General features: G+C 34.2%; 1 protein-coding gene across 1 annotated transcript; it reads right to left on the bottom strand.

The window, feature by feature from the left end:
- Window positions 1–1,411: 1,411 nt before the first annotated feature.
- LOC132544944 (G-protein coupled receptor 143-like) lies at window positions 1,412–11,861 on the bottom strand. The gene is made up of 9 exons (XM_060208608.1): window positions 11,718–11,861; window positions 7,241–7,737; window positions 6,733–6,830; window positions 6,005–6,093; window positions 5,237–5,329; window positions 4,710–4,822; window positions 3,674–3,782; window positions 2,915–3,002; window positions 1,412–1,965 (listed from the first exon to the last, which is right to left on the bottom strand). The coding sequence occupies exons 2-9, from the start codon at window positions 7,515–7,517 to the stop codon at window positions 1,750–1,752; spliced, it is 1,083 nt and encodes a 360-aa protein (XP_060064591.1). The 5' UTR covers window positions 7,518–7,737; window positions 11,718–11,861; the 3' UTR covers window positions 1,412–1,749.
- Between the last annotated feature and the right edge of the window lie 16 nt (window positions 11,862–11,877).

Here is an 11,877-nt window from a genome sequence, read left to right as displayed (position 1 = left end):
CTCTAGCACTATATGACTCCTCTAGCAATGTACAACTCCTCTCACACTATATGACTCCTCTAGCACTGTATGACTCCTCTAGCAATGTACAACTCCTCTAGCACTGTATGACTCCTCTAGCACTATATGACTCCTCTAGCACTGCATGACTCCTCTAGCACTGCATGACTCCTCTAGCACTATATGACTCCTCTAGCACTGCATGACTCCTCTAGCACTGTATGACTCCTCTAGCACTTTATGACTCCTCTAGCACTGTATGACTTCTCTAGCACTGCATGAATTCTCTAGCACTGTATGACTCCTCTAGCACTTTATGACTTCTCTTACTAGTACTGTATGACTCCTCTAGCACTGTATGACTCCTTTAGCACTATATGACTCCTCTAGCACTATATGACTTCTCTTACTAGTACTGTATGTCTCCACAAGCACTACATGACTTCTCTAGCACTGTATGACTCCTCTCACACTATATGACTCCTCTAGCACTATACGACTCCTTTAGCACTGTAACACTTCTCTAGCACTGCATGACTTATCTAGCACTGTATGACTCCTCTAGCACTTTATGACTTCTCTTACTAGTACTGTATGACTCCTCTAGCACTGTATGACTCCTTTAGCACTATATGACTCATCTAGCACTATATGACTTCTCTTACTAGTACTGTATGTCTCCACAAGCACTATATGACTTCTCTAGCACTGTATGACTTCTCTAGCACTGCATGACTTCTCTAGTACTGTATGACTCCTCTAGCACTTTATGACTTCTCTTACTAATACTGTATGACTCCTCTAGCACTGAATGACTCCTTTAGCACTATATGACTCTTGTAGCACTATATGACTTCTCTTGCTAGTACTGTATGTCTCCGCTAGTACTATATGACCCCTCTAGCACTATATGACTTCTCTTACTAGTACTGTATGTCTCCACAAGCACTATATGACTTCTCTAGCACTTTATGACTCCTCTAGCACTTCATGACTTCTCTAGCACTTCATGACTTCTCTTACTAGTACTGTAGGACTCTTCCAGCACTGTATGACTCCTTTAGCACTATATAACTCCTCTAGCACTGTATGACTCCTCTAGCACTATATGACTTCTCTAGCACTGTATGACTCCTCTAACACTATATAACTCCTCTAACACTATATGACTCCTCTAGCACTATATGACTCCTCTAGCACTGTATGACTTCTCTAGCACTGTATGACTCCTCTAGCACTATATGACTTCTCTAGCACTATATGACTCCTCTAGCACTATATGACTTCTCCAGCACTATATGACTCCTCTAACACTATATGACCCATCTTGCACTATATGACTCCTCTAACACTGTATGACTCCTATAGCACTAAACAACTTTTCTAGCAGTATACAAATATGCTGCACTATGCTAAACTGCAATACAGTATACTTCAGATATACAGAATGTGCTATTAAAATAAAATCAACTGTTACTAGTTGATCATTTTGATCACTCTATTCATCAGTATTAAATGAGAGACTTCAATTTAATAAAACTTAGTAACAATGCCATAGTTATAAAGTACTTACTGTGCCCTACTTCCAGGAGGTCAGGTGAGGACTTTCTAGGACCAAGCTATAAAAGTGGTAAAGTGAATCTTCTGACTTGAGAAAACAACAATCAAGTTTGCTTGTTGTGCTGTAAACTAATAAAATATGAAATTCAATTTCTTTTTTATCTAAACACAATTAAAACGATACATCAATCAGAATTGCTCTTTGCGTCGGAAGCTGATCAGGGGCTCTGTCTCACTGCCACTACGAGATGATGCTGACTGATGGCTCTGAGAAGCATTGATGTTGCTCGAATCAAGGTAGGCATATTCACTCAGGTGGAAAATTCTGCTCCAGTTTACAGATTCTTTAGGAATACCCCAAAACACAAGAGAGGAGAACAAAGCCTGCAGTGGGTTTAATAGGCCCTGAAATGAATACACAAAACAACTTTATATCCTAATGTCACTGGGTGTAGGATCTAGTCCCTACATCAAATGACAGTGTTATGGTATTGAAACAAGCAAGAAACTTGCTAGAATGTGAAAAAACAAGAGCCCCAAAGGCTTTACCGGTCACCTGAACCACAAAGATTCTTGTAACATGTCATAGAAATAACCTTGTTAAAAAAAGTAAGATAACTTTCACTATATTGTCAACATAATGCAGATGTAAATTGTGTATACATTAACTGCTGTCCCATGCTAAGGTTTCTAACAAAATTTGAATTAAAAAAAATTACATTCAAGATTTGAATTTTTCTTATAGAAAACATCTTTGAAATTTCAGTCAATTTGTCCCATTTTAAACAAATAATGTTCAAAAATATGATTTTCCTATAAAAACTATAGTAAACTTTACCCCCTTCCCAGGGAGAAATGTGAGACCCTCGGGTCATGAAATTTACAATTGGTAAAGCATCTGGAGGTCTTTCCATCTGTTAAGAGTACTTGATTCTACTGGATTGAGAAGAAGGTTTTTTAAATTTAAATCAATTTGACCCTACCCCTCAGGCCCCTGGGGGTTGGGGACCATATAATTTACAATTTTTTTGTGCCTTAATCCGTGGAAGTTCTTTTTTTTTTTAAATGTTTAAAGGTTACGATGCACAATGCATGACGCTGGACAAAAGGGGATTGTAACAAGTAACCCTAAGAATTTGTCTCAGATGACCTAAAAAGCATGAAATTTATTAATCTTACAAGACCAGGAAAGGAATAAAAAAACACACACACCCATGTGCCCCCACAACCCCCACACACAAATAATGTGAAATTCATTTAAAACTATGTATCTTTGCAGCTTAGTATGAAAAGATATGAAAAAGGCCTTACACATTTCCACTTAAAGTAAAGATAGATTTTGTAGTATACAAACCATGAAGACAACTGTGGCATACACTGCTGTTGTAGACAGGAAAGGATTTGATATCATGATGGTAGCATTAATTAGATTTGGCAGCCAACTGTTATAACAAAAACAAAACTCTTCAGAATCAATACATCAAAAAATACTGTAAACATCAATTAAAATTGAATATCTTTCTCTTTACCTACTTATTTATTTCATTTTGTTTTTTGTTTTTTATTTGTTTCTTATTTTAAATAGATTTTGCTTATACAAGAATTTCAAAATTTGAATATTCAATATCAGTTTGATATCTTAATTTTTTTTTTCTAAAATTGAAAAATATGTACATATACTGAATACTGTGAATAAATCAAAATACATATATGTATACAAATGAACATCAGCTTTGTAAAGTATCAGCTACATGTATAAAGATGATATTTACACTTAATAAAAACTTATATAACCATATTGATCCTGAGAACAAAAAAACAGCAGTTTTACGGAACTTTAATTACATGTAAGTGATTTCTATATTTTGATAAAACAACTTTTCTTGAAATTATTTATTAAAGTTAAAAAAAGTAGTTTACTGTTACAGTAGAATATTTCAGTTGTGTATAAAGCAAAAGGCACATGTATTTCACTAAAACCAAATAATGATAATGCATATATTATTCAGGTACAGGAACTCTTCTACTGGAGATAACTAAATCAGAAAGGTAGCATACAGCCTTAACATTGATCAAGTTAAATTAGCTAGAGATCAGAAAAGTGTTAACATACCATGCAGAAAAGGTGGCCAAGATCAGTATGAACTTGAGGTGGATTGCATCCACAAGTTTCCTTTCCGTCATCGTGTACTGGCCGTAGTGCCAGATAAGTGCTCTCTTAGCTGTAACATGTCACATGACCAAAAGTTCAAGGTAAATTTGAATTCATTCTGCAACAAATTTACTTCCTTCATTTATTTCTTTTCACGAAAAAATGATACTTGTCTGATGGTGGCCATTATTATACAATGTCTCTATTCACAGACCACTGGCTCAATACTAGACTTACACTTCCTTGATTGAGCCTCAGAGAAATTCAAATAAATGCTATTTGTGAATTTATGTGATTTAAAAAATTCAATTCCGTTGAGACAAAAAAAGATACTCCTTCATCAACCATTAATATGTAACCCTGGTAAAATACTAGCCGCAATATACCACTCGGCTAGAGAGAATTTCTCTTTAGCTCGATTGGTTGAGGCACTGAAATAAATAATGACCTCTGTTACATTGGCACCCACGTAGAGACCCGGGAATAGTACTTAGCCATGCCCCACCAGCATCGCTGTAACCCCTGGAAACTGGAGGATGAGTTATTTCCTGGAGGGGGAGTATGTAACCCTGGTAAAATACTAGTGGCAATATATCACTCGGCTAGAGAGAATTTCTCTTTAGCTCAATTGGTTGAGCGTCAGACTAGTAAGCCAGGGGTCCCTGGTTCGATTCTTAGTGGAGACATTGTAATAGATAATGACCTCTGTAAATTAGCATTATGTGTAAGCATATGTCATGCCTGTCTCTCTTTATTAGTATATTGATTTTTTACAGTCAGAACTACTAAGTTCTGACAGACTGGAGGCTGTCAGAATCTTCAATATTCATGCATGACTTGTAAAATGTATTTAAATTCACCAAATCCATGCAAACGGTACAGATTTTGATGTTTATTCAGAATAACTTATCTTTCTTTGTGCTTCTATTGCAGTCATTCTTGTTTTCACTTTAGTTTTAAACATGGTATCCAGAGGGCATAACTGTACTGGACTTACCTGCCTGGGCAGATTTGTAGAAGAAGATAGGATTTAGTAAGAGCACAATGAGAACTGGACTCAGGAATATAACATAGTTCAGATCTTTTGTCACTTTGTCTTTAGGCATACAACTGAAAATCAAGAAAATATCTGATTTGTAAGATCAATGATGTAGTGATTTATTGAATATTTATCTATGTACTAGCTCACAGAGACAATATCTAACACTATATTCAATTTTGTCAAGGACCCTACTGACATCAGATGCATCTTACAACAATATTTATTGGAATATAACAGGTCTAGTAATTCCTCGCATATGTGGGGTCAGTTTTATTAGAAAACAACATGCCATAGTAAGATATATTGACAAAATAACAAAAAAAAAGAAAGAAACAAAGAAACAAAAATGATAAAAATAAATAAACAAATACAAAAATATATTCTAACAGTGTCTTTCAGATAAATAGTATCATCTCTCCAACTGTCAAATCAGGTATACAGTTCAAATTTTCCAGAAAATTGTAAAAACAAAGAAATCTTACCTCTTAATTCCAAAGAAGTATGTGGCGGTGGCTCCCCCTATACAAAAGACACCAGGAAGGAACCAACCAACAAAGTACTTCAATGCCATATTACTGAAATACAGAAAATATCATAAAACATTACAGTGACTTTTTGAATAGTTAACAATCATAGTATTACAGGCTGTGATACCTGTTTACATGTGAATTCATGCTTTCAACAACTCACAAACAATAATCTTGTTATTTTGTTGGGTATATTGGCCCATCAGCAGACATGACCATGCTAAACCAGGGTCTGCTGGTCGTATCTTCAACAGCACTATCTCACTGAACAATACGTAGTGTATTTCATGGTAAACCTCTTTTTCTTTTCTTTTTTTTTTCATTTTCAAAAATTGTTGCTGATTATATATGCACTTTAAAATAAAAATTTCACTTTCTTCAATGAAAAGAAATCTTCAAACAACATATCTGAAGGTGCTCATTTCTTTTTCTTCATAGGAGTATATAATGAATGTATGGTGAAATTGCATAGATTTGATATAAGAATTTTAAAAATTCCTCCACAATAGAACCAGCAAACCACCATGTCAAATGAAAATAATTTTTTACTTTGATGTTTGATACATTTTGTAATTCTCATAAAATAAATGTATATACGATATTCAAGAGAAAAACATTAAACATCCTCCATATACGAGATATATGCTGTTTAATATGTCTGATGATAACAGCAGAATGTGATGACTGAAAGAACAATAGAGAGTAAACTTTCAATTTACTTACAGTTCTTTATTCTTTGACACCAAGAGAGCTTCCACTCCATAAAGAAAGTGCCAGAAAAAATTACACAGGAAAAAATACTGTATCCATACCTGAAAAATATATTTTTGATAAATAAAAATAGGTAAATAATGTCCTTCATCTTTTTAATCTGTTTACAGAGAATGGCTCTAAAATAATGATTTTTCCTATTCTACTTGCACTCAACTCAATGGTTTTGTCTCAAATTATATTCTGAATAAGTATATTACATGATAACCCTAATCCAACCAAGTCAACTGTTTTTCTTCCATTAGATTCAAGAAGCCATTTCTGGCACACCTACTATTGCATGTGTTATTTACTACTTATAAAGTTTCTAATGAAGATTTCTGTCACGAAGAGCCAATTTGACATCAGAGGTCATAATATATTGAATTAATAAAACAAATTCAATGACTTGATATGACATCAGAACAAGTTAAAATAAATTCAACGTAACATGGACATGCATATTAAATCCCATTTATCACATGTTATCAGTACATTACTTACAGTGAGAAGGCTTAAATCATTCCCCTTAATTAAGTCAAGTAACATTTGAAAGTCATTTTACTTCAGTATTTTGTGAAACAATGAAGCACTTATGTTTTACATAGAAAAAAGGATGAGGCCAAAATGTATTAAGATTCCATGTGAAACCAAAAACAATTATTTTATCAAGAAAAAAATTAATTAATTTAATAACTTACTGTTGTTACAATACAAAATATGTGTCTACCATCGAGGCTGACAGAATGTGGTGAGGGATATTCTTTAGCCAGCCAAACTATGCACCGCACCAGTAATCCTGAAACAGTCAAGTGTACCTCATGTTGCATTTAAGTTCTCTTTAAAGGGAGATAAAACCAGTTCTTCTTCCAGTGAGTACAGTCTACCATCTATTGTATATATGGTAGATATTTTATGAAAATATGAGATTTTGGATCAAAATAAAACTGAATGAATACAAAATAGATAACAATTTCAACAATTCTGATGTACATGATCTTAGATAATCTCTTTAGGAAACTTTGCTTAATGAAAATTTAGAATGTAACTAAAATTTTGGAGATATGTATTTTAAGTTCAAAACATCTCTTTTCAGCTCAATTCTCCATTTTTATCAAAAAACAAAAACAAAAAACAAAAAAAAGTAAGAAACAAAATGAAAATAGTACAATATATTGTCTTATAAAGTCAGAAAACAACCATCCTTACCCAATGTAGCCAAAAGATTTGTTGCTACGATACATCTGATTATGCTATTAAGATTTGGTCCAGCCAAGATCCTGTTGGAGGAACTCCGAAATATTGATGATCCTGGATTTCCTCGTGGTAAAACCAGATAGCACACTCCAAACATGCAAACAATACACATCACCATGGTAACAATAAGCATGATTTGTCCAATCAGCATGACATCTTCCATTTTCTTTAAATCCACATCAGTAACGTTTTTTACACAACAAACCGCCAAAAAATCGGGAGATGACATCTTGATTTACTTCTTTTATTTCCTTATCTTTTTATTTCTTAAGTAACACAAAATACACGAGATTCATTCAATCCATACGTCAAATGATGTAGAGTATTACATATTCTTATATTTTCATTCCTCAGCTGTGATTGTCCTGAACTGATTCTGTCAGATGTGGTGAAGACATTATAGCAATCATTTATTGATGACCAAACCCAGTAAAGTCCAGGAAGAAAATCTGAAATAACAAGTTACATCTTATTGAAAAAGGTCATTTCCTGTAGCTTATGTTTATCATTTTCCCAAAAATGAAGAAAAACTAATCATGTTCTGCTGTGTACAGATTTTTAAATTGCCAATTACATGACAATTTTTTTATTTCTAGAGACCCGGCTGCAAAGTTTTAAGCTGAAAGTCCTTACTCCTGTTTTGATCAAACTTTTCTGTCCAGGAAAAACAGATTTTCAAAATGACATTCATGGCAGCCATCTTTTAAGTGACAAAGTAAAGATCATCTGTTGATCATTAAGTCAAGTTGATGTCTTGTCTTTTTCCCTTCAGGAGGATTACAATATTTTCTAGATCATAGTGGGGCAGGAAGAGTACGGCATCCTTTCTTAATATGATTCATCATTCAGGAGATCTTCCTGATACCAAGTTTTTCAAAATGGTGGCCACTTAGTCTTGTACGTTATGATTAGAACTTATTTATTCTATAATTATTTTTATCCATTAAACCTCAAACGACTGTGCTCTCTGAAGTCTTATAGAGCTAGTTGCCCTGGTGCATGTAAGTGTGTTACAACTATGTCTCTAAAATACCCTGAACAGCCTGTGTACATTAAGAGTGATGAGAGTATATAAATAAATATACCATTTCACAAACAAAGCAAGATCCTCTGGTTCAGTTCACGGCTGGAATTATGTTTCAGTTGTAAACTACTGTAACCAATTCTTAATATGGTGTAATAACATTTTAGCACACTTATTGACACATCAGTGCAATGTTAAGTTGAAGCACCCACAATATCTACAACACACAGAACCTGCAATTAACACCGTCATAGTTTAGCGAAATACTTTCATCGTAAAAAATGCTAAAATAAGATGACTGCTAGAATATATATATTTGCAGTATCATGACAGAGAGTCCTGGGTTTCAGAACAGAACACTCAGCACAAATCTGATTTCCTTGTTTGTATTCATTGAAGCAATGATTCTGTTGTTGTGTAATCATAACAGATCTTAACCTTTCAAAACAGTCATGAACAATTTTTCTTTCAATATTCATTTAACACTTGATATTTCAAAAACAGGACTGAGGTTCCAGGTGACCCAACAGGGCATGCTTTTTGTGCTTTTTGTTTCAAATCAGTACACACCACGCAAAATGAGGGATTTTAGACAAAACAATTCAATACATTCTACTTTACACAAATCTGAACACGTCATTCTTTAGAGGGAAAAAAAGGCAATATACAATGTATACTGGTATACATATATCAAGCAAAACACAATCCAAACCTTTCACCACTGTGTTCTATAATGAACCAGTCCTTCCCTTTTAAGATAGCACACCTCATTACAGATCACAGGGAATACCACTATCATACCAAATCATGTGACAAAAAGCTACAAGCATCTGTTTCCTGTTCATATGACATATTACCAAATATAGGTACAATACTGGTACATGTATATACAATATATATCTATCACTTTCTGTTGCTAGTTGCTATTATACCTGTGGGTTTTCTTTCCCCCAAGATGAAATATGAGAAGCCACTTAGCCTCTTTTCCCTTTAATACAGGGCCTTAATAGCAATGACCTATGCAAATTTCTATCACAATATATAAATCTATACAGCCAAGGAACTTAAGCTCACAAGACTTTAATGGACTAATGATATAGATACAGTTTAAAAATTCTTTCTCAAGTTAATTTTTTCATTGATGTTATAAGCCAAAAACTAAGAATTTTGGAAAAAAAAGTTAAGGAAATCTATATACCAAGATCAACAAATTTGAAAATAAAGTAAATATTGGTACACTTGAGGCTCATAGAAAACCCCAACAAAAATGTTTTTATTTCTGCCCATTTTGTATTATATTTTTCCCTCAAAATAATGAGAGATCCTGAGAATGTCCATGCATTGTTGTCTTGGCTATGGGTATTTAGCCCTGAAGCATGATATGTATCAGATAAACAATAGCCTGTCTGTAAACAGCACTGCCCTTCATTGAAAAACACCACCATTTCTTTAAGCACTTTTTCATTTGGATTTGAAAATCAAAATATTATGAATTCACATCCAAGTTCCATCCATGTGGGCCCCTTGGTTTCACAGCATAAAGGGGTATGTTTTCCCCCTCAAACCTCCCTCCAAACTTCCAGGTGTTACAATCATTTATGATACAATCTACTTGTAAGAGTCTTTTGTTTAAGTACTGACAGCTTGGAATCTCCATCCACTCCTGTAGTTAACAGTAAGCAGCAACTTTAAATACCTTTGACGTATCATATGTCTGGTTTGGCGACAATCGTCTGCGTTTAAAATTAAACCTTTTAACTTGCTTTGTTTGGAGATACAACTTTGACAATCACACTTAAAAGTGACAAACAACAACAAACATCATCTGATATTTTTAAAAACAATTTTGACATTTTTGCTGACTCAGTAATCCACTGGTCCCTACAGGGGTTCACAATCACTTATGCTCTCTGCAAAACTCTGGATAAGATGTATGAGATGGAAAGTTAAAGATAGTCATCTCCAAAATTAAAGGGTATTACACACAAATCTTTGGTATTTTCATCTTTGGAAAATTTAGTCATATCATAAGGTAAATTGTTTGCCATTGCTTTGGCTTACAAAAAATGAAACAAATGTATTTACTTACTACAATGCCTTAATTAGTCTTACTCTCAAAAAATCAAGGCAAATACAATTTCTCTCTAACTGAGCTGTATACAAGTACTACAAGTCATTATCAATCATTATGCTGATCATATCAAAGTAAATAACTGTGTCTAATAGAATTTTTGGTGTAACATCGGGTTTCTGCCAGCTATTGCTTTGAGTGTGTGATGTCACAACAACATGTAACATGAATTAAGGGTATTTTTGCTTCTAGAAAATGTCTGTTCTCATGGTCAAGGACCAATTGATGTGATAATATTATTCTTTAAATGTATTGTAAGCACACAGGATAAAACAAAAAACAAGGTTGGTCTATTGGGGATGTGCTCAAACACCCAACTTACAACCTATACAAATGTGGTTAAAAAATTGCTTCAGATGAGATGTTGAATAATTGATTCAAATGTATTAATGTTTTGTGTAAATGAGTGAATGAAATAACTGATTAATCAAAGAACTAATGTATGAAATGTGAAAGTGATTGATTACAAGTGAGAGCATATCTGAAAAAGAACATTACGAACTGAATGTATGCATGGTGTATAATGCATGAAAGCCCTCCCACGTGGGAACAGGAATGTACAATGGTTGATCCCAAGGCTCCAACCCTGGCAATCTCTCAAATAATAAAGTGGGTAAGGGGAATTGGTCATACCATACTTGCAAGTTTTGCTAAGAGCACCAGCTTTCCACATTGGGCGAACCAATTTAAATGGTTTGGGATATTTTTGTGGATTCTTTTATTTCTATAATTTTGTTTTTCTTGTTGTCACTAAACTATCACTTGTAACAAAAACAGAAACTGAATCTTGACAGAGACAGAGAACTAATTGCTTCAGTAATATGAAAAAGGAGCAGAAAAATGCACAGCCAGACTGGGATTTGAAGCTGAAACCCTCCAAACTCTTGGCGAATGTTCTACATACTGAGCTCCCTAATCGCTGACATTCCTTTAAAGTCTTTTTAATTCTCCACCCCTGAAGACACAGCTATCAACACAACCGAGGTTTGGGTATCCCCTTGTCATGCATTCACAATTCAACATTCATGCAACACAGTTAACCTCCACCCCGGTCTGCTGCCAGGAGATTGCCTGATAAAGGTTAATGTAGGTCATAGCTGATGAACACTGTCACTTGCAACTTACAGATATATATATAAAATAAGTTATACTTTGAACAATGTGCCGTTGAAGAAATATTTAATAATTTGATACGATGAAATATCAACTCTATATTGAGAGCAGTGACAATTATTAGCAAAGCGTTTAACACACATCAAAACGGTTGACCATACCTGTTGGTTGACAACACGTTGTAGAAGTTCTGACGATATACTTTCGATTTCCTTGGCTGCACTGCAGTTAACCATCTACTGTCTTCTGTGTTATCGGAGATGAAAGAATGACAGTCGATCTGGATAGTTAATCAACATTTACTAAACTCCCAGCATAGTA

The sequence above is a fragment of the Ylistrum balloti genome, unplaced genomic scaffold, assembly GCF_031769215.1.
Source record: "Ylistrum balloti isolate Yb309-2 unplaced genomic scaffold, AGI_CSIRO_Ybal_v1 Utg369816, whole genome shotgun sequence".
Taxonomy (NCBI): Eukaryota; Metazoa; Mollusca; class Bivalvia; order Pectinida; family Pectinidae; genus Ylistrum; species Ylistrum balloti.
This window is presented reverse-complemented; position numbering and strand designations above follow the sequence as displayed.

What these genes read in the sequence shown, in the direction of transcription:
- LOC132544944 (XM_060208608.1), bottom strand. Translation starts at nt 7,517, where the DNA reads ATGTCATCTCCCGATTTTTTGGCGGTTTGTTGTGTAAAAAACGTTACT. An exon ending in CTACAAATCTGCCCAGGCAG is followed by an intron (nt 3,783 to 4,709) that starts GTAAGTCCAGTA and finishes GACATGTTACAG; the next exon opens with CTAAGAGAGCACTTATCTGG. An exon ending in ATGCCACAGTTGTCTTCATG is followed by an intron (nt 1,966 to 2,914) that starts GTTTGTATACTA and finishes TATTCATTTCAG; the next exon opens with GGCCTATTAAACCCACTGCA.